This window comes from Lutra lutra, chromosome 8 (genome assembly GCF_902655055.1).
Source record: "Lutra lutra chromosome 8, mLutLut1.2, whole genome shotgun sequence".
Taxonomy (NCBI): domain Eukaryota; kingdom Metazoa; phylum Chordata; class Mammalia; order Carnivora; family Mustelidae; genus Lutra; species Lutra lutra.
In genome coordinates this window covers 28,417,501-28,439,864 of record NC_062285.1, presented here as the reverse complement: position 1 = coordinate 28,439,864, position 22,364 = coordinate 28,417,501, and the positions used below count along the sequence as shown (strand labels likewise).

The following is a 22,364-nucleotide window of genomic DNA, read 5'->3' as shown; positions in this document are numbered from 1 at the left end:
ACATTGTTGATAATAGCTTTATTGTAAAATTGTATGTTAATTTACTTAGGGTTTTACTTTTAGTGTGTATTTTAAATGGCACCCTGAAGAATTTTAAAAGGGTGCTAAAGATGATGGTAATTAAGATTGATGGCAGTATAGCTTTGCACATTATAATGATAACTTTGGGAAGTGGAAGGAAGGTCCGAATCAAAAGGAATGTGGAACTTTAAGGCTCAGGATGCATATTGCAAAAATAACCCCCAAAGAGTCTTCATGCAAATATCTCCCATTAAGTAGGTTGCCTTGTTCTGTTGGTTTCTTTTGCTGTGCCAAAAGCAAAATTTTGGTGTACTTTATTGTTTGTTTTTGCTTTTGTTTCCCTTGCCTGAGGAAAAAAGTGTTGCTCAGGCCGATGTCAGAGAAATTACTACCTTTGTTTTCTTCTAGGAGTTTTATGGTTTCACAATTATTTCTTTAATCCATTTTGAGTTTATTTTTTTGTATGGTGTAAGAAAGTGACCCAGTTCCATGTAGTGGTCCAGTTTTCTCAACATTATTTATTCCCTGTTGTATATTCTTGCCTCTTCTGGCATAGATTAATTGACCCTATAATAATGGGTTTATTTCTGGCGTAGTTTGTTCTTTTGATCTGTGTGTCTGTTTTTGTGCTGCTGCCATACTGTTTCGATTATTGTAACCTTGTAATATAGTTTGAAATCTGGAATTGCGATACCTTTAGCTTTGTGCTTCTTTCTCAAGATTGCTTTGGCTATTTGGGGTCTTTTGTCATTCCATACAAATTTTAATATTATCTTTTCTAATTCTGTGAAAAAATGCTATTGATATTTTGATACAGATTACATTGAATCTGTGATTGCTTTGGGTACTGTAGACATTTCAGTAATACTCTTCTAGTTCATGACCATGGAATATCGTCTCATTTGTTTGTGTTGTCTTTAGTATCTTTCATTATTATAGTTTTCAGAGTATAGGACTTCCAACTCCTTGGTTGAATTTATTCCTAGGCATCTTGTTCTTTTTGGTGCAATTGTAAATAGATTGTTTTCTTAATTTATTTTTCTGCTACTTCATTATTAAGGCACAGATATGTAACAGATTTCTGCATATTAATTTTGTATCCTTTGACTTTATTGAATCCACTTATAAATTCTATTAGTGGAATCTTTTTTATTTATTTATTTTTTGTTTGGAGTCTTTAGGTTTTCTATATATCATATCATGTCATCTGCAAATAGTGAAAGTTTTACTTCTTCCTTACCAGTTTGGATGCCTCCTATTTCTTTTTCTTACCTAATGACTGTAGCTAGAACTTCCAATACTTTGTTGGATAAAAGTGGTGAGAGCGGATATCCTTGTCTTGCTTCTGATCTTGGGGGAGAAGCTCTCAGTTTTTCCCTTTGAGTATGATGTTAGCTGTAGGTTTTTCAAATATGGCCTTTATTATGTTGAGATATGTTCCCTCTAATCCACTTTGTTGAGGGTTTTTATTAGGAATGGATGTGGTATTTTGTCAAATGCTTTTTCTACATCTATTGAGATGATAATGTGGTTTTTATCCTTTCTCTGGTTAATGTGATGTATCATATTGATTGATTTGCAAATATTGAACCACCCTTGTATCCCTGGAATATATATTACATGATCATGGTGAAAATTTTTTTAATGTATTGTTGAATTCAGTTTGTTAGTATTTTATTGAGGATTTATTGCATCTGTGTTCAACGGGGATAGGACCTGTAGTTTTCTCTTTTTGTATTTTCTTCGGTCTAAAATTTAGTTTGTAATTTTTGCATTTATGTTTTGAGGGAGGTTGGTCTGGAGGTTTCTTCCCTTCTAGTGACTTATCTGGTTTTAATATTGTATAGTATCTGTATAATACTGACCTCAAAGAATTAGACTGTTAGAATTTACCCTCCTTTTCAGTTTTCTAGAAGAATTTGTATATAATTGATATTGTTTTTTCTTTAAATATTCAGTACATTCCAGCAAACCAACCACTGCAGACTAGAGTTTTCTTCAAGGGAAGATTTTTAACTAGAAATTCAGTTTCTTTTAAAATATAAGGTAACTTCTTGAATGAGCTTTGGTAATTTGTCTTTCGGGAGAATTGTTCACTTAGTTTAAATTATCATATTTATTGCCAAAATGTTGTTTGTAATGATCCCTGTTATCTTTTTAATAGCAGTAATATCTATAATGAGGTCACCTCTCCCATTCCTGATACTGGTCATTTGTGTTTTCTTTTGATTAATTAAGCTCAAGGTTTATCATATTTATTGATATTCTTGAAGAATCTGTTTTTGATTTAATTTATTTTTACTTATTTTTCTGTTGTTCCTTTCACTTATTTACTCCAGTCTCTTATTTCTTTTCTTCCACTTAATTTGGGTTAAGTTTGCTTTTTCTGGGTTTTAAGGTAGAAACTAAGGTCATTGCCTTGAGGCCTATTTTCATTACTAAAAGAGATGCTTAGTACTCTAAATTTCTGTGTACTGCTTTTTGATATGTTGTTTTTGCATTTCATTCAGTTCAAAAACTTTATTATTTTCATTTTGGTTTCTTCTTTGAATCCATAGGTTAGTGTGTGATTTAATTAACAAATATTTGAAGATTTCCCAGGAAATATTTGTGTTTTTTGTTTTCTACTTTAATTCCACTGTGGTCAGAGAATACACATTTTATGACTTGAATCCTCTTTAGTGTACTGAGACTTTCTTTATGACCCAAAATATGGTCTGTCTTGATAAATATTTCGTATGCAGTTGAAAACCATGTGTATTCTGTGGTGTTGGGTGGAATGTTTTATAGATATTGGGTCAAGTTGACCTCTAATATCTTTAGTGATTTTCTGTCTCTTACTGAATATTGATAATGAATTATTTTCTACTTTTCCTTACAGTTCTATTAGTTTTTGCTTTATGTATTTTGAAGCTCAATTATTTGGAACATAAACATTTGGGATTATTACATCTTTTTAATGAGTTGACTTTTTATAATTATGAAATGACCTTCTTTATGCCTGGTAATATTCATTACTATATAATCTACTTTTTCTGATACTAATATAACCACTCTAACTTTCTTTTATCTAGTGCTAACATGATATATCTTTTTCCATTCTTTTACTTATAACCTATTTGTATCTCCATATTTAAAGTGCCTTTCTTATAGGCAACATATAGTTGGGTCTTGCATTTTTATCCAAACTTTATCTTTTATTGAGATATTTGTATCACTTATAATTAATACGATTATTGATATGATTAGGTCTTAGTCATCTTGATATCCCATCTATTTTATTCTCTTCTATTCCCTTGAAAAACAGTATTTTTGTGATTCCATTTTTTTAATTCTTGGTTTTTAGCTGAAATTCTTTTTTGTGTGTGATTTTAGTTGTCTTGAGATGTATAATATACATGTTCAACTTAGCATAATGTACCTTGCAGTCATATTATACCAATTCACTGATAATAAAAGAACTTTACAATTGTATACTTACATTTCTCCCTTCTCAACTTTTGTCTGACTGTTATCATGTATCATTTTACATATGTTTATAAACCCCACATTGCATCCTTAATTCTTTTTATTCAAATAGTTATATTTTTAGGAGATTCAACTATTAAGGGAAAAAAAGCCTTGTATGTTTACTGTACAGTTCCACTTTCTATTATTTTTCCTTCCTATGTATAGATCCGTATTCTAATCTAACATTCCTTCTGCCTAAAAGACATTGTTCACATTTTTATAGTGTGAGTGAACTTGTAATGTATTTTTCAGCTTATATATTTATAAAATATCTTCATTTCTCTTTTTAAAGATACTGTCTGTGAACATAGAATTCTACATTACAGGGTTTTGTGTTTTTTTTCAGTATTTTAAAAGATGTGGCTCCACTGTCTTCTCACTTGCATTGTTTCCAACAGGAAATCCTCTATATGTAATGTATCTTTGGAATGCCTTTAAAAAAAATTTTATTTTTAGCAGTTTTGAGAAATTTGGTCATGATATGCTTTGGTGTAGTTTTCACTGTTTTTTAATGCTTCGGGTAGTTTTGAGCTTTTTGGGTCTGTGTGTTTATATAGTTTTACTCAAGTTTGGAAACATTTCTGCCCATTATTTCTAAAATGATTTTTTTGTCCTTCCATTTTTCTTCTCTCCAAATATATATTAGGCTACTTGCTTTGAATTGTCCTATAGCTCTCACTAATCATTTCTTCCTTTCTTTTCTTTCTTTCTTTCTTTTTTTTTTTTACTCTCTTCTCCCTGAGTTTCATTTTGAAAAATCTCTAATTACTGTGTTTTCAAGTTTGCTAACATTTTCTTTTGACATGGATAATATGCTGTTAATCCCATCCAGTGTATTTTCTTTTTATATGTTAGAGTTTTCATCTCTGGAAATTTTATGTAGGTCTTTTTTATATCTTTCCTGTCTGTATTTAACTTTTTGAACATATGAAATACAGTCCTTACTTAATTACAGTTAGAACTTAATGTTCTTGACTGCTTATTCTAATGAGTGTCAGTTCAGGGTCAGTTTTGATTATTTTCTGCATTATGGCTCATGTTTTCCTGCTTCTTTATATGCTTGATAATTTTTAATTACATGTCAGATATGAAGTTTATTTTGTTGGGTGATGGATGTTTTTGTAGGTCTGTTCTAAATGTACAGTTAAGGCACTTGGAAATAGTTTGTTCCTTTTCAGTCTCGCTTTACAATTTGTTACATGAAACCAGAGAAATGCTTGGCGTGGGGCTTGATTATTTCCTCTGCTAAGGCAAGACCCTTCTTTATCCTCTACTCGACGTCCTGTGAACTAGGACTTTCTTCAGTCTGGCTGGTAGGAAGGGGTGATATCCCTGTGTTTCTGTGAGTATAGAGCAGCTTGGATCTTCCCCTGACCTCAGGTAGTTTCTTTATTTGCATGTGCTGATCAGTTACATGTGCGAATACCTGATAGAGACCCTCTTCTTTGCTCTTTCTTTCTCCTTCCACAGCTCTCTTTTCTCCATTACTCTGGGAATCTCCACCAAGGTTCTCCCTTCCTACAACGTTATCATATGGCTCTTCTCATTTGTTTCCTCTCCCCCAGGAGAACAGTCTCTTGTGATCTGATGTCCAATTTTTTGAAATATTGTTTCACATATTTTGTCTATATTTTGGGTTGTTTTAGGCAGCAGGATAAATCTGGCCTCTTTTACTCAGTCTTGGCTGTCCTAGAAGTCAAGCCTTTTAACTTTGGCTAATTTTCTATTTTAAAACACTTAAAATTTTAAATAGAAAAATTCATCCATCTTTGCCTTAACGGCTTCTGTCTTTGGTGTCATGCTTGAAACACTTCTGTGTTTGACAGCTTATAAAATACTTACCTATATTTTTTCAATGTCTTTGACTGCCTTATTTTTATATTCAGATGTTTTGAATATACATTATATTATAGACAATTCAGAAAATAGCTAATTTGGAGGCAGAAACCCCTGAAGTGCCTCAACAGACACATGGCCAGTGCCCATCTTAACCTGTTTCCTGTTCTGCATTTTGCTATCCCTTCATTGTTTATATAGTTGTAATCCTAGGGTATATGTCATTTATCATGTTCATTCAGTACATTTTCCATCTTCCTATATAATCTTTATAGTTGTATCTTAATGACTGAATTGTATTTCATCCAATGAGTACACTGCAATTAGTGCAATTATGCTAGCTTTACCTATATTGCTAAACATTTGAGTTATTTCTTCTTAAATAGAGTATATGAAACATAATCTGGCAGGCATTTTCAGGGAATCTTAATTTTGCCTACTTTTTTTTTTTTTTTTTTTTTTGCCACTCTGGACAGAGATGCAGGTACAGTTCCTCTCTGGCTGTGTCATTGCTTCCACCTCCAGGCCTAAACCAGTACCCTCCGGGCATCCCTGTCTGTGTGCAAATGAGAAGGAAATAAAAACATGAGTTTCTTGGGGCGCCTGGGTGGCTCAGTGGGTTAAAGCCTCTGCCTTCAGCTCAGGTCATGATCCCAGGGTCCTGGGATCGAGCCCCGCATCGGGCTCTCTGCTCAGCAGAGAGCCTGCTTCCCTTCCTCTCTCTCTCTGCCTGCCTCTCTGCCTACTTGTGATCTCTGTCTGCCAAATAAATAAATAAAATCTTTAAAAACAAAAAACAAAAAACATGAGTTTCTTAATAGTGCAGTCCATTTCTTATTACTCAGATCATTAAAACTAGGAAGAGTTTTTAAAGAGCTTATAATGTACATTGTTTGTATGTATTAACAAGGCATCTGAATTGGTTTCTAATTATTATTTGTGCTTGGTTCTTTCTAGGAAAGTTGCTATTCACTTCCAGCATATCATAATGCAGAATTCTCTCTCAGTACCACCAAAAGATCAAGGTAAGATAAACCGTGCTGAGGAAAGTGGTAATGTGTGTGTTATAAATAGTGGAAATTGACACATTCAGTGCCACTGTCCCCCAACCAGAGGTAATTTATTTCCTGGAACTGAGAACAAAATTCTATCAGAAAGTTGATTTCCTTTGGTAAATTACTGAAGCGTATGAAGGACATGTATGTTTGACTGAGAACTCCCTGAGAGCAGGACCATCTCATCCCCACACAAAGCTCACAAAACCCAGGCCATGAGTCAGCAGTTAGTTGGCACCCATTGAAGTCAACGGCAATTATCAGGTATTGATTTTGGTGAAACAGAATGACGTGTTTTAATGAGAAGACTATATATGTGTATATATATATTCTTACACACATGCACACGTACAACACACATGTAGAGAGAGGGGATATTCATTAATACATTTCTTTGACTTGTTTCTTCTCAAAGTCATTTAGAAAGAAACAGGAATTACTTTATTCAGATCCAGCCCCACATGATTTGTAAAGAAAGTCATGGCTTTTTTAAAAGGAACTCTTGGAGGTTTCAGAAAAGCAGTTTATAGGTGGAGATAGAGTTTTTTCTGAATAAAGAGTAATTAAACTTCCGTCACCATCAAGGGCAAACTCTGACCTTTAGGAAGAATTCAAGTCTTTCACCTGCCCCTACATGTTCTCTTCTACACAGAAGAGAAGTTTTGATATGTATGTGAGAAAAATAATGTCTTTAATAATGTGAATTTGGGCTTCCTTCATGGAAGACATAACATTTAATGAATGAAGGGAATTCGCTATAAAGAACCCTTAACCGTAGCAAACACTCTTTGATCTCTCTACCAAAAGGAAACATCATAACTGTTAAGAGCATAGAGTCCAGGTCCAGTTCTACCACCGAATTGCATATCTTAGGTACATCACTTGACTCTACTTTCTCCTCTATAAATCTGTAAAATGAACATAGTAAGTACTACCCTATGGTCACATGGAGATGAAAGGAGATATGCACATGAATCACCCAGCATATTCCTACTTGCGTACGAGGCACTGTAAGATGATAGTGGCTATCCTCTTAATGGTCATTATTGATGTCTGGGCTCTCTCCATCTGAGGAGGCTGATGTAATGAGATGAGCATGACTGCCTCCTGCTTCAGGTACCTTCAGGTACCAGTTACCTTAAAACACCAAGCATGATCCATGGGGACCCAAGGGAAGTAAATACAAAGCGGACTTCAGGCCTACTTCTGGTCCAGACATTTGACCAAAGGAAGAGTAAGTGTCCTTAAGACTCACATGAGATCCAGTCCTGAGCACAAGGGCAAGAAAGGGCATGGGGTGAGAGAGAAAGGAGAGAACCCTAACTAGAAACAGAAAGTGTGCATTTCCTATGAGTGTTTTCTGGTGTATATCCTTTGGAAGATATCTGTAGTGGTAGGTAGCTGATCAAGGGGTTGGAAACTTAGTGTCCTAGCTGGTATCACCTTGTTCATCTGGGCTAGAGGTGTGACTGCTTAGAAGGAAGAGCGCAGGACTGAATGTCAGGAAAACTGGCCTCCTTTCCCACATCTACTGCCAACCAGCTGTGGAACTTCAGACAACTTATTTTGCTTGTAAGCCTCAGTTTCCCCATTAGTAAAGCCAGGATTACTAGATATTCTTCTCCATCTCTAAAAGGTAGTAAATCTGTGTAATGAAGCAATGAGCCACTTGGTTTCCATCTAATATGGGAGAGTCATTCATGTCACCTCTCATGCCTCCTGCCTCCTTTGTTTCTCATCAGGCCTTATTCTGTTTTTTTTTTTTTTTTTTTTTTTTTCGTGTCTACTTCTTGAGCTGCATGAGCTTAGTTACCTCCATGGGCCTAGCCAGAAAATAAGATACCTTCAAGACTAGCAAGGAGTTCAGTAGCACTCGTAAATACTTCGTCAGTCTTTTCTGGGACCGGAGATGCTTGAGCCCCAAGCCCAGAATTTAACAGAGAAAAAGATAAAATAACTAAAAGAGCTCAATTAATCAAGTGCCTCCAGTGTGGTAGTCACTCTGCCCACAACTTTGTTTTCTTTAATCCTCACCATAAATTAGGTATAATCTTTGACAGGTTCAGGGAGATTGGTTACTTTTACCAAGATCACCAATCAGGGAAGTCACAGCTAAGACTTGAACCCAGAGCTATCAAAATCCAAAACTCACTATGTGTTCCCTGTGTCACAGGGTAAATCTATAAAGAGCATTTCTAGTTCTATTTTTAGATCATTCCCCTTTTTCTTCTTTGATCAGCCATATGAATTTATGTTTTTGTCTTCAAATGTAATCAGTTACGTGACATGAGACATGTGCTGGGCACATGTCATTTGTTAATCAAATGCTGAGTAATTTATTTAACACATCATTGATGGCTATCTAAAATTATGGTACTTAAACATTTCAGACTTATAAATACACATGAACATATATTATACATATTAATAATGAAATTCAGGTTAAGATATTACTAGCAGAGTTGTGGAGCTTAAGAAAATCCAATGTGTCACATAGTGTCTCCTAACAAAATTTCCATGGTGGAACCAGATTTAATGATCACCAATATAATAGTTAACTAGTCAGATCCAAAGATATGAGGAATCTTTGTGCTTTTACAAAACACAAAATCCTATTAGAAGAGCAGACATGTATGTAATTAACTAAACTCATGGCAAATGCTGTATTGAAAGTATGACATCCTTCGCGAACCTGGATGAAGGGATCATTGGTTAGGCCAGAAGTTTTGAGGCTGATGTTTTGCGGGGGAAACACACCAGAGGAGATGACATTTGTTCAGGACATTAATCCGTGTGTAGAACACAAAGAAGTGGACTTTAGGGGTCCAAGGGATATGGGCTTAATGCTGAGAAAGAACTGGAGGAAACTAATTAGAAATCCTAGTGCCTTCTATTTAAATGTTTTCTAATTTTGGATAAGGGGATTTAATATCATAATATCACTCTAATGATAATCTGTAGTATATTAAAAGCTTTCCAGTATAATTTAGTGTCATCGTTATTCCTTTTTGTGTGAAAGTATTACTTATCGAATCTCTAGAAGTTCGTTAGACTTACTTCATTACGATATTCTGTCTTCTCATGCATTCGGGATTTGGAGATAGGATTTATGGTTTTCCCATAACTTTCTGTTTTTTTGCTTGATATTTTCAAATGGTAAGATAATAGAATTATAAGGGTGGGTATTTCGTGTTGGAAAATAGCAAATTGTAGCAAGTAATAGACCATGTTATGAAAAAAAAAGTATGAAAACAATGGAATAAGGCCAACTACAGTTGTTGTAACATCTACTTTAAATTTGTTGAAGGACAGACAAAACCACCACAGTGATTGAAAATGCACATGAATTTTTTACTTGCCAGATAAGGAACACACAAATGAGCAGCTCTGCCCCATGGTTCTTTGACGGGACAGTTTATGCTTTCCATGTGCCAGAAAGTTCACTGTGGTGATGCCAATGAAGGATTGAAGTTTGCTCCTCAGAGAAGACAGGATGAATTGTTGGTCTCCAGGTAGTTGGTTGAAACAAGTCCTACTGTTCATTGGACAGGAAAGAGTCTTCATTTAAGCCCAGGGAGGGTCTGTTTTACTGGAGTCATTCGAAATTCATCTTTTGCCAACTTCACAATTCAGTTTTGCCATTAACGAGGCAAGTGTGCTGCAGGTAGAAGGGTCTTCTTACACAGGTCTTCCAACATTCTTCTCAGCTCTGTCATAACATTTGCATTGTTCAAAGGTAGTTTTCAAATTGTGAGTGCTATTTTTAGTCAATAAGACTAAATAATAAGTGGGAGTGAGACCACAGCAGATGCTTTGAGGCAAGAGGGTCTTAATGACCCCCTTTGGAACCACAGCAGTTAGCTAAATATGCAGTCAACCCTGACTCAATTCCAAAATCTGTACAGTGTTTAACATTGCAGTCATGGCCCTTACCATGTATCATGTGAATTCAGATTTGGATCTAAAAAAACAAACAAACAAACAAAAACACAAAAAAACAAAAAACCTGGATTTTCTGATTTAATAAAATACTTTTAAAATAATTATGGTATGGGGCGCCTGGGTGGCTCAGTGGGTTAAGCCACTGCCTTCGGCTCAGGTCATGATCTCAGGGTCCTGTGATCGAGTCCCGCATCGGGCTCTCTGCTCAGCGGAGAGCCTGCTTCCCTCTCTCTCTCTCTGCCTGCCTCTGCCTACTTGTGATCTCTCTCTGTCAAAAAATTAAATAAAATCTTTAAAAAATAATAATAATTATGGTATGGCTTAAAAATGTAGACTTAAAATATATATATACTTACATTCAACATAAACATTTTAGTATTTGTGAGTATAGCATATTAGAACTCAGGGAACAGTTGGGGAAAGTAGTGAATTTTTTTTTTTTTTAAGTTTAGCAAAATGTTCTTCTAGGCTCCTAGAATCAGGTTCTTCATAAACTTCTTGATGAATTTTTTTTGTCTCTGGCAGGCTTTCAAGCACTTTGGCATGTAGTGGCTTCTCATATATACATTAAATTTTGTTGAAAATGCTTTATAAACTCAAACTTCAAAAAAATCCTTAGATTTAGATGCTGTGAAAACATTTTAATCTGTGCTTCTTGACAAAACACCAAGATGGAGTTCCCAAGTCTGCGTGTTCATTTAACAAATACGTACTGCCTTTGGAGAGACCGTGAGGAAGGAGCACAGAAGGAAAAAGGAAATCCAAATGAAGCTCTACAATTTCGGCTCAGTTTCAGTAAAGCTGTGCTGCCTATGAGAACAGTTTACTTTCTGTGAGGACTTAACCTAAAAATGGTTTATTGTCTTATTACCTAACTACAGTTTGACTCTTTACATCATGGTATCGAAGCTGCTTCTTAAGTTCTGGTCCTATCTTCTCTTCTCCTCTCCCCCCTCCTCCCTTCCCCCTCTCTTCCTACTCCCTCAGTCTGGGGGAAAATTACTGAACTAAGAGCTGAAGTTGAGCTCTCTTGACCCTTCCACCCTTCTTTTCAGGCTCTTTGATCTTGGCCAAATCAGTGAGTCTTTCCCTTCATCTCTCAAGGAATAGTAATTCTTGCTCTGGACCAGCCAGATGAGATAAGATACAGTCGATGCTCCTCATTCGTGAGAGCCCTGCGCTATAAGGTCGTAGCTAATACTGAACTGTTGCTCCACACCAGAGGTTCCTGTGAGGCTCTGGTCACAGCACAGTATTTTCATCAACTATCAGTACAGAACCTAGCTTTCTGTGGAGTCCTTAACCCTGAGCTCACAAACACAGCATGATCACTCATGCCTTAAACAAAGCTTATCTAACACATGTCTTTTTTCTACAAAGCACATCCGTGTTTTCTCATACTTAGGAACACTGGACAGCATAGCAGCCCTATGCTTGACAGTGAAATCATCAACCAAAAAGGGAAAAAGTAAGAAAAAGGTGACGCTAAATAGAGCATGAAAATGACACTTGTTTGTAATAGAAGAGCTGCAAGAAGGCAGAGAGCATCAGCCACGGCTGAGAATGTGTGTGTGGCATGACTCGGTGTTTCGCTTGTACGTGTCCACAGATGACCACGCAGGCATCACCGGTATGGATTTGGGGACTGTAAAGAAATTTTAGCAAGCGGGTGAAATTTGTACCTCTAGAATCTGGAAATAATGAGCATCAACTATAATTTACCTTGTAAATTCTTTTAAAATGCAATGTAAATCTCAGAATAATGTGCCAAATAAGTTACTTTGGGTAACATTTAGCTCAAATATAAGAATTTTGTGCAAAGTTGATTTTTGGCATTTATGAGTATAGCATATTAAAACTCAGGGAACTGGGACACCTGGGTGGCTCAGTGGGTTAAAGCCTCTGCCTTCGGCTCGGGTCATGATCTCAGGGTCCTGGGATCGAGCCCCACATCAGGCTCTCTGCTCAGTGGGGAGGCTGCTTCCCCTTCTCTCTCTGCCTGCCTCTCTGCCTACTTGTGATCTCTGTCAAATAAATAAATAAAATCTTTAAAAATAAATAAATAAAACTCAGGGAACACTTTGATGTTATCAACACACAGATAACTGATATCATCAATGTCAATTTCATAAAGTAATAAATATAAGGTGCCTGGGTGGCTCAGTCTGTTAAGTGTCTGCCTTCAGGTTAGATCCTGATCTCAGGGTCCTGGGATCAGGCCCCGAGTTGGGCTGCCGGCTCAGTGGGAAGTCTGTTTCTCCCTCTCCCTCTGTCCCTTCCCACACTGGTGCTCTCATATGTTCTCTCTCTCAAATAAAATCTTTTAAAAAAATAAAAGTAAAGTAATAAATATATTATTTGAAAGAGACCACAAGTTTTTAGCTCAGTAAAGGTATGAATACAACTATTAATGCAAATTCTTTAGCTCTTCAGCCCTCACATTTAATGCACAGTAGCAAGGAGAACCACTATAATCTGATGTTTTGCATTTAGTGGTTAACATGGCTTTGTCACCTCATTATTGGGGGGGGTGGATCATTCCCTATGTATTACCAACATATTAAGTTTCCAAATATGTGACATTCATATGGAAACATTTTGATCTTAACTAGTGGTATAAATGCTGTTCTTGGACTTTTGGTACCATTTTATGTCATAGACCATCTACAAATTGACATTTTCAAGTTGGTTTTGGTTAACTTACTTAATGTTGGAAATTGGAACTTTCCAGTGTAATAACCGCTGCAAAATACCACTATAGACTATTGGTATGTTATGCTGTTGACAGCATTACAAATGGAAAACACACAAATTCCTATAGAAATTTCCTTATAGAACAAAATGGAAATGACCTGGGTGGCCTGCAGCTTATCAGGTAGACCTTATATTGGAAGTTATTTTCCTATTTTGAGCTATCATGCTAGGGTTTAGAATATTCTTATTAGTAAATTCAGATTATGAGTTTGTTGTTTGAAATAGCAATATTCCCCTGCTTAAAAAATAGGCTACTAATCAGATAGTCCACTTGGGCATGTATCAATGTCATTGCGGCCATTTGGCAGCAGAGTCTCTCAGAAGCTCCAATTAACCATGCAAATATATTTCATAGCATCACATTCCACTTTGTCAGAACCCCCGCTGCTTTTATATTATTAACATAAATTCAGGTGCAAATAGCATTTATGTTCTTTGATAGAAAGCAGTTGGAGACATTTCACTGAGGGACACAACACTTTCAGATTGTGTACATCTGTTCAAATAATGTATCCAGCCCAGTGACATGAACACAAGGATGGAAACATCTGCCCCTGAGACCATTTGCCATATAGCAGATGCTTACATCTTTATTTATGCAGATGGTTGGTATGATGAGTTGAGCAGAAATAAAAGCAAAGAAGTTTGACAGAGGTATTTAGGATGCTTTGCAAGCCAGAAATGTAGGCTAGGCATTTCATGTTTGTAAAAGTCTAATACTAATAAGAACAGAAATATATAAGTCTTACAATGCTTTAATGGAATAAACATACTGTCCTATCTGTAAATTAATTGGCACCAAAACTATTAAATAGATCCTTACAGAAATCCCAACATGCAACTTATACTAGAAACAAAAACATACTAGTTTTGTTTGATAAAATAATTTAAAACGATTTTGAATGCATTTTGTTACAAGTTCGTTAAAAACAGTGCTCTATGTTTTAAAAGATTTTATACTACCAAGAGAACCTTGTGATGACATTTCTTTAAACTGGGGGAAAGTACAAACATCATTAGTTTAAATGTAATTTATGAGCTATTCCATGAATATAAATTCACACTAAGTAAAATAAATTTCTGAAGCATTACACCTTTGTAAGATTTTTGTCAAGCATTTCATTACTTAATCTTCATTCTAACATTTCCAACTACTGGACTCTTAATTATAGTTGATATTTTTATTAGGATAAATTACCTTTAGATGCTTTATTTTCAAAACTCTGTCCTATGGATCTGCCATATTATATTCTCACAGGAAACCACAGTGAAAGAAATAGAAACTTATCAACCAAAAGCAAGACATTTCCAGATTTTATCTTCTGTTCTCATTCACAAACCCAACAAAAAAAATCATAGACTCTCAGAAGAGCTGGGACATTAGATTTTATCTAAGTTTGCAGTTCTCAAACTTTTTAGTTTCAGGACCCCTTTATACTCCTAAAAATTTGAGGACTCCAAAGAACATTTGTGTATATCCATTGTATATAGTGGTATTTATCATATTTGAGATTATAAACTGAAAAAAAAAATATATATATGTGAGTTCATTTTAAAATAAGAATAAGATGCTCATTACAGCTTAATATAAGTAACCTATTTTATATAATTAGAAACATTTAATGAGAAGACTGGCATTGACTTTTGTTATTTGCAAATATGTCTTACAAGTCTGGCTTCATTAAAAATGGCAGAGTCACACATCTGGTCTTACATACAGTATGTTGTGATATGTCATTTATGTTGAGGTGTTTGTGGGAAATCCAGCTTTCCAGTAGCTGGAAACAGAAGGAGTATATTAATAGCCTTTTCAGGTAATTGTGCCTCTTTTTCTTTGATACAACACCAAAATATGTCCGATAGCTGTAATTGACTTCAAGTAAGTCAGGTCACTTCTTAAAGTTTAGTTGTGATAAGAAATTTGAAACCACGTCACGGTACTTCTCTTCTTTTACTTTTTGGTCTTACTCTTGAGTGAGTCTTTTAACCATACGTGTGACATCAGATATTGTTTTTTTGGGGGGGAAAGTTCATTGAGTTTGCAGATCTTCTATATAACATTTTACTCAGTATTTGAAAGATTTGTTCATGTAACTGCCAGTCTCATTTCAAAAATCATTGAGTATTGGGAAGCTTCAAGCTCCCAGTGATGGAGTCATGTTTTCCAAAATTCTGCCACTTTTAAGAATGAGTTTTATCACTGGCAACGGTTACCATCAGATGTTTTTTCTTGTAGTGACAAGCTCTGTTCATTCACTTTTGAGAAAATGTCTGCCAAGTACCTAAATTTGACCATGCTCTTTCAATATGTGTCTGTCAGCTGTAGTGTCAGGTAGAAGTGGCATTCCGTGACAAAAGCCACTAGTTCAGCTTTGCAACTCCGTGGCTCAAGTGCTTGGCCTCAAGTCATCCTTCAGTGTGCAGCGGGAGGTTCTGCGAGTATGAACCATTCCATCACACAGAGTTTGTAAAAGGCATGTAAAAGGCATGGTTTTTATAAAACTAAAATTTTGTGCTGCCTCTGTGTTACTGTACTGAGAGAGTGTGTTGGTAAAGAATATGGCTGTGTGGACAGCCATATTCTTTATGGAGCTGTCACTGCCTGAATTCAGGCTACGGTGTCAGAGCAGTTTTACCCAATTCTCCCTTTTGTCCCATTAGTGCAACAGATGCAAAGATCAACGCACTGGGCAAGGCAAATGGCATCTTATTAGTATGAGAAGACAGTGTTGGGACCCTTCCCAGGGTTGGCAGACCACACTTTGAGATGTGATGATCCACTGTAATCCTCTCTCATTAAAGGAGGCAACTAAAGTCCAATAAGGATTATTATCTTGTCAGACCCATTCCAGTAGCAAAAGGAAGAACCAAAGCCAGACCTCTGCCCTCCTTTTAATATGTGATGTAATTTGTTTGCTTTTCCCTGAGGAACTCCCTCTCCCCCACAACCACCAAAAAAGGAAATCCCCCAGATCCAAACCATAGGCCACAGCACTGAAGCCCTGATGTTTGATCAAGTTTATTAAAGGGGCAGGACTTGCCACATGAGGAATCCAGAAGTTCTTTCAGCATTTTTAGACTTTTTTGTTCAGTCCCAGTGTTCTTCAGTGACTTCATTTCAAAAGCAGGTGGTATAGAATTACAAAACCTATATTATCTCTAAAATTATAAAACACCTTTGTAATAATTTTTTTCTTCATTCACATCATAAAAAAATACATCAGTATTTGGAAGTGCCATTAAATTTATTGTGTAATTGTTGCTTTTAAAAAATGACATTTTGGTGTGAACCTGATTTGCTCACTAGAAGCTCTGTAAAAGAAGGCCACCCAGGCAAGAATGGCCCAGGACACTGAAGGGAATCACTCTGTGTATTAACTCTCTCTCCAGCAATGATGCTATGGCTTCCTATTATATGGCACTCACCAGCCACCAGAGGAGACTGACATGTAAATAGATAAGTTGTGAAACACTTTAGTAATAAGTTCAGTGTGTTAGAATGTAAGGGAGAACAGCTTTAGTGCCAGACAGACCTGGGTTCAAATTTTACTCTCACTTACCAGCCTTGTGCCCTTTCAAGAAATACTCCATTTCCGTGTCTGTAGACTGGCGATGTTAATATTAAGAGTTGGTGGAGGATTAAATGAGATATAATAAATTAAGCACAAAATCTGACTCCTGACAGAAGGACATTTTAGGACTACACAATGGAATTTAAGGTATAGGGGATTGGGGAATGAATAGAAGCTGGTGAGTAGAGATAGGGACCATACACACTAACTACTATTTAATCTTCTCATGAAGAAAAGAAAGGAGATAGGGCAGTAGCCTGAGGAGGAGATAGAGCCCAAATACTCCTAATTGGTGTCTCGCACTTTATATTTTTGTGTTCAGCAAAAGCAAAGGAGAAAGCAAGACAATATAATTGAGAGTTAATAGTTCACTCATTTAGTAAATAACATACTGTGCGATGGCTGTGTATCAGATACTGATCTGGAGACTGAGGTCTTGGCAATGAATAAAATAAGCTCCTCTTGCTTGGAGCTTGTATTCCAACAGGAGGAAACAGATAATATAATATCATTATAATGAAGGATAGTAAGAGCAGAGGAAGAAACAGCAGGTGATCACATGGGGCTGAGCAGGTACTTTTAGATAGGATGGTCAGGGAAGGCTGGGAGCTCACTGATGGTAGAGGATCCCTGAAGCACCAGGAGGGGCCTAGAGAGAAGTATGAGGTACAGAACAGGTTTGGAAATACTCCCATTTCCTTATTCTAAAATGCAAATTTTTTTACATTTTAGTGTCTCAGGACTTGAGGTAGATGGAATTGTACATTTAGAGTAACAGTGCTTCTGCCTCCTTTTCTCTCACCCCAGAATAGGAAATTTATTTGTGTTGTTTAATTACATATAAGAATTTAGAAATAGAAATAAGGTATAGTAAGTGATTTTCTATTTGATGACTTCTCTTTTGTCCACGAGGTCTTAGTCAATCCAGGCTGCTATAGCAGAGTACCGTAGAATAAGTGGCTATAAACAACAGAAATTTATTTCTCATAATTCTGGAGGTTGAAAGTACAAGATCAGGGTGCCAACATGGTCAGAGTCTGGAGACAGCTGTTGAGAAGGAAAAATTTCTCCTCTACCCTTTTTTGTTCTTTGGCTAACCTAATCATAAAATTAACACAGGACAGGAGAAAAACAAATTTAATTTGTCTGAATGCAGGCCCCACAAAGACAGTGTGACCCAAAGACAAGTTGGGGAATTGATTTTTATAGGTCATCCTGAGCTAAGGAATGGGATAGGGGCCTGGGGCTCCAAAGAGGAGGAGGGTAATTCATAAGATGATAAGAAGAGCAGATGTTTGGTAATTAGATGTTTGTCCTGTCATAGAGATGGGGCATTCAGATAAAAGGTGTCTCTGGTAATACCCCTCTCTCTGAGCCAGGCTCCCTAGCAAAATTCTTTCAGGTAGTTGGGAAGAGGTAAAAGTTTTTCTTGAGTCTTCTATGTCTGGTTGCCTTTAGCTCAAAATAATCCTCATGCCAAAGTAGCATATTTGGTGTCATGTATTCTGGTCCCCTTCAGAGCCCTCTTCTGGGTTGCAAACTGCTATCTTTTCATTGTATTCTGTGGGGTCTCTTTTATAAAGATGTTAATCCTATTCATAAGGGTTCTACCCTCATGATCTAATGATCTCCCAGTGGCCCCACCTTTAAATACCATTATGCTGGGGCATTAGGATTTCAATATATGAATTTGGGGGGAACACAAACATTTTGTCCATTGCAGAGTCAATGCCAAAAATCACTGGCAAGAGAGAGAGTGAGATGGGCATAAGGGCAGAGGAGAGAGAGAGTGCCTCAGAAAAGCAATGAGAGAAACCTGAAACTAACCCCAGTGAGGAACTGAAGGGAGTCTCCTAGGGATAAGAGATGGTGGAATAGGTCTGCAGTTCGACACTGGGAACTTTAAATTTGTAATGTCCGTTGTTCACAGTGGTTGGATTCCTCAGCGCCAGGCAGCAAGCAGTGGGAGTGGAGAGCACAGTGTGGGACCAGGTAGGGTAGGTGCCGTAGGAAGATAGCAGTGGGGTGAACCCAGCATACGCTAGCAGTGTCCACGGATGGTCAGCCATTAGGCCAGCTCCAGAACCAGGGGTCATCTACCTCAGTACACACATGTACCACTGAGCAGAGTCTTGAGAGAAAGAGAACGCAGGTGGACTGCATAATCACTGCATCTCTTCAGGGAAGATGGAGGGTTAACTCTGACGCATTTCTCGTGTGTAGATGAGAGAACATATTCCTTCAACCAGACTTTATCATTGCCATCCAAATTACAGTAAAGGTGTTGATGGAGAAGAAGCCGGGCAGAATCAAGGAAAGGGTAACAAAGTGGTCCCACAGCTTTCCGGCTCTGATGATTTCTCTCTCTGTGGTGGCTCAGGTCAGCATCTGATTACCTTAGCTGCACCGTCAGAATCCGTATCTGCCGATTAACTCCTACACAACTAGTCTGGTCCGTTTCACAAAGGTAACCACCGCTCATGCAGTTACCTCAGTACCAGCGAGCGTCTGCTGCTTCATTGTCTTTCTTTCTTTTTTTTCAGTGTGTCTGTATTCTAGGTGATCTCTCTATATTAATCAAGGTGTGTCTTGACTAAGAAATAATTCAGTCAGGGCTTTACCAAGCAGGAGTTTAGGGAATAATTATCCCCATGACAAAGGGATACACAGCCCTGTGCCTTTGCACTTACAAATCATGAACTATTTGACATAAAAGCTGAGGTAGAGAAAAACTTGCAGCAAAAAGGGTTGTAAATCACTGTGAGTTGTAGATAAATCAGAAGTGAAAACAAAACATCTGTAAAACCGTACAATAAAGCAGTGGAACAATTACTTCATTTTTAAAAATGCAGTTTGGGGGGCGCCTGGGTGGCTCAGTGGGTTAAAGCCTCTGCCTTGGGCTCAGGTCATGATCCCAGGGTCCTGGGATCGAGCCCCGCATCGGGCTCTCTGCTCTGCAGGGAGCCTGCTTCCTCCTCTCTCTCTCTCTGCCTGCCTCTCTGCCTACTTGTGATCTCTCTCTGTCAAATAAATAATAAATAAAATCTTAAAAAAAAAAAATAAAAAAAAAATAAAAATGCAGTTTGGATGCTTCTTAAAATTTACCCATTCTATAAAGTAAATCTACTCTTGAAATCACAGTATAAAACTGTCTTTGTGATTCCAGTCCCTTGCTTTTAACCATACTGTGATCTTTGCCACTTTGATTTCATAAAAATGGTACTTTGACCAAAGGCAAGAGCCTTCTGATGTGTCCCCGTTTAATTGTTCCAACTGACTGCACATTCTCATGTTGAAACCTTATCTTTCTGTTTATCCCACTAAGGAGGAGGTTTTCTTCACTAACTGCCATCTTGTTACTCATCCCAGATTCCTAACCATTCCAGCTCATATTAAAATATGATTAAAAAGGGGCCCATTTTTAATTTGCTGGTCAAAGAGTTCTTGCCATGAGACATCCGTGTGGCTTACGAAAGTTCTTCTGCGGGAGATGTTTTCCTGCCCACCCATTGTGTTGAAAAACCACTGACTCAGAAAATGTCGGAATCTCCTGGAAAGATGGTGTGCACAGGTGTTTGCTAGGAGGGAAAGGACATCAAATGAAGTAATGTGATGTTTTTTACCTGGATCAACTTCAGTTTCAAACTGTTCTGAATTTCAGCTGTGTGACCGAGCTGAGTCTTAATAATTCTAGTTAATATTAACAGTAAGAATAAGAAATGGAGAATGGAATTAATAAAGCATTTCACGAGTTTCTATTTGTCTTCTTTGTGTCCCCCATAGATCATAAACTGTTACATTTTCATCCTACTCAGTCATTCTTAGATTTGGGTAAAGATAAAAAATTGACTGTTTTGTAATAATTAATACAGTCTTGTGCATGTTATAATTTTTTGGCCAAAAAGATTAATAACTTTATCTTTTTAACTGTATTAAAAATTAAAAGATTTCAGGGGCGCCTGGGTGGCTCAGTGGGTTAAGCTGCTGCCTTCGGCTCAGGTCATGATCTCAGGGTCCTGGGATCGAGCCCCGCATCGGGCTCTCTGCTCAGCAGGGAGTCTGCTTCCCTCTCTCTCTCTGCCTGCCTCTCTGCCTACTTGTGATCTCTCTCTGTCAAATAAATAAAATAAAATCTTTAAAAAAAATTTAAAAGATTTCATAGTTCTCAACTGCTTTTCATCAGAAGCACTTGAAATCCAAAATTCCTCCCAGAAATAAGGACTGATAAAAGGACTGATGATTAAAATGAAGGAAAAATTCATTGAAATGGAGGATTATTAAAATGTATTTTAAATGATAAAGCTTTTTATATTTTCATTTGGGACATGAAATATGTGGTCCAAAAAGAGTAATTAGTTACTTGAACTTAACAAACCCTGTCATATTAGTTTTCCTTTTATTGCCATTAACATTTTAGGTAATGGGATTTCAAATTCTTTCATAAAAAATGCTTATTTCCTCTTGCTTCCTGATATATTTACATGTCTAATTTATTTAATTTATGGGCTCCTCTTTCTGTACCCACCTTTTCCTTGTATCTTTTTTTAAGCTATCTTAAATTTTCTTCTTAATGACTTCCTCACCCAAAACACTGAAATCTACAAGAAAGTGTTTTCAAATTATGGTTGACCTGTCCCTGTCCTCTGTGAGAGGATATTTTCCCCTCCTAAATGGCAAAATCACCGTGGCTCTTGCTCTCAGGTCCTGAGAGCTGTGGCCAGCATCCCTAGTTCTGCTCTAGGCTCCTTCCCTTCCAGGGCCACTGAGACCTGGGCTCACCCCCACTCCCAGTCTGCTAAGGGGAGTGACTTTCTTCTAGGCCAGGGCTGGGAACAGCAATTAGCCTTTATACTCAATATAAACAAAATCAGGAAAGAGTATCCCAGTAAACAACTCTTTAAAATGCACATATGTTAACTCCTTTTCACTATAATGGTTCCTCTGATTAGCACTTTGTCAAGAGGGATGGGAAACTTGGGGGCAGGGAGGAAGAGGGGTTGATAGGATAGCTGAGATGTGAGGATAGTGGAGTTGCCCTAAGAGGTGGCTGGAGAGCGGTGTGAAGGAAAAAATGCTTTACAGTTTTATTGGGACCATTATTCACAAATAATAGCCATTCCTTCCCTCTTTCCTTTATTTACTTTTCAAAAAAGAAACATCAATTTAAGGATTCAGGACTATTTACATATAATTAGCATTCAAGATTTGTGCATTTTTTTTTTCTTCTCACCAAAAATAACTGTTGGGAACCTCATAGACTTCTTGTCAAGAGAAAGCGAAAGGTTAATGTCTGCTGAGCATCTAACTGTCATAGGCACTGTCCTGGCACCTTCATGGGTACTTTTTTCATTTAATCCTGACTGTGACCTTTGCAGCAAGATATTCTTATGCCCATTTTGTAAATAGGACAGTTAGGTTCAGAGAGTGACTTTCCCAAGCCGCAAGATAAAGCCAGGAGCTGAAACCACACCTTTCTAAACCCCAAGCCCCATGTTTTCACTGGTGACCATGATAGAGGCCATCACTGTGCTCAGTAAGCTCAGTCAGCATGTCCGCCAGGCCTGGGTTTTGAATCCCAGCACCGTTACTGAACCAGCTTCAAAGTCTTGATCTATAAAAAGTACTTTGCAATAACCGCCCTTGCTCTCTCTTTTTTTTAAAGATTTTTAATTAA

The 22,364-nt window shown here is 37.1% G+C and overlaps 1 protein-coding gene across 13 annotated transcripts in view; it reads left to right on the top strand.

Moving 5' to 3' along the window:
• The window catches only part of ZNF438 (zinc finger protein 438), a 183,594-nt gene that overhangs the window by 149,232 nt on the left and 11,998 nt on the right, over window positions 1–22,364 (top strand). For 12 of the 13 annotated variants that reach the window (XM_047741132.1, XM_047741122.1, XM_047741120.1 and 9 more), the window contains one exon: window positions 6,325–6,392. In XM_047741132.1, coding sequence (XP_047597088.1) covers window positions 6,356–6,392 — 37 coding nt within the window. In that variant the 5' untranslated portion in view covers window positions 6,325–6,355. Of the gene's footprint in view, window positions 1–6,324; window positions 6,393–19,070; window positions 19,158–22,364 lie in introns of all 13 variants that reach the window. The other variant, XM_047741133.1, reaches the window with a different exon arrangement.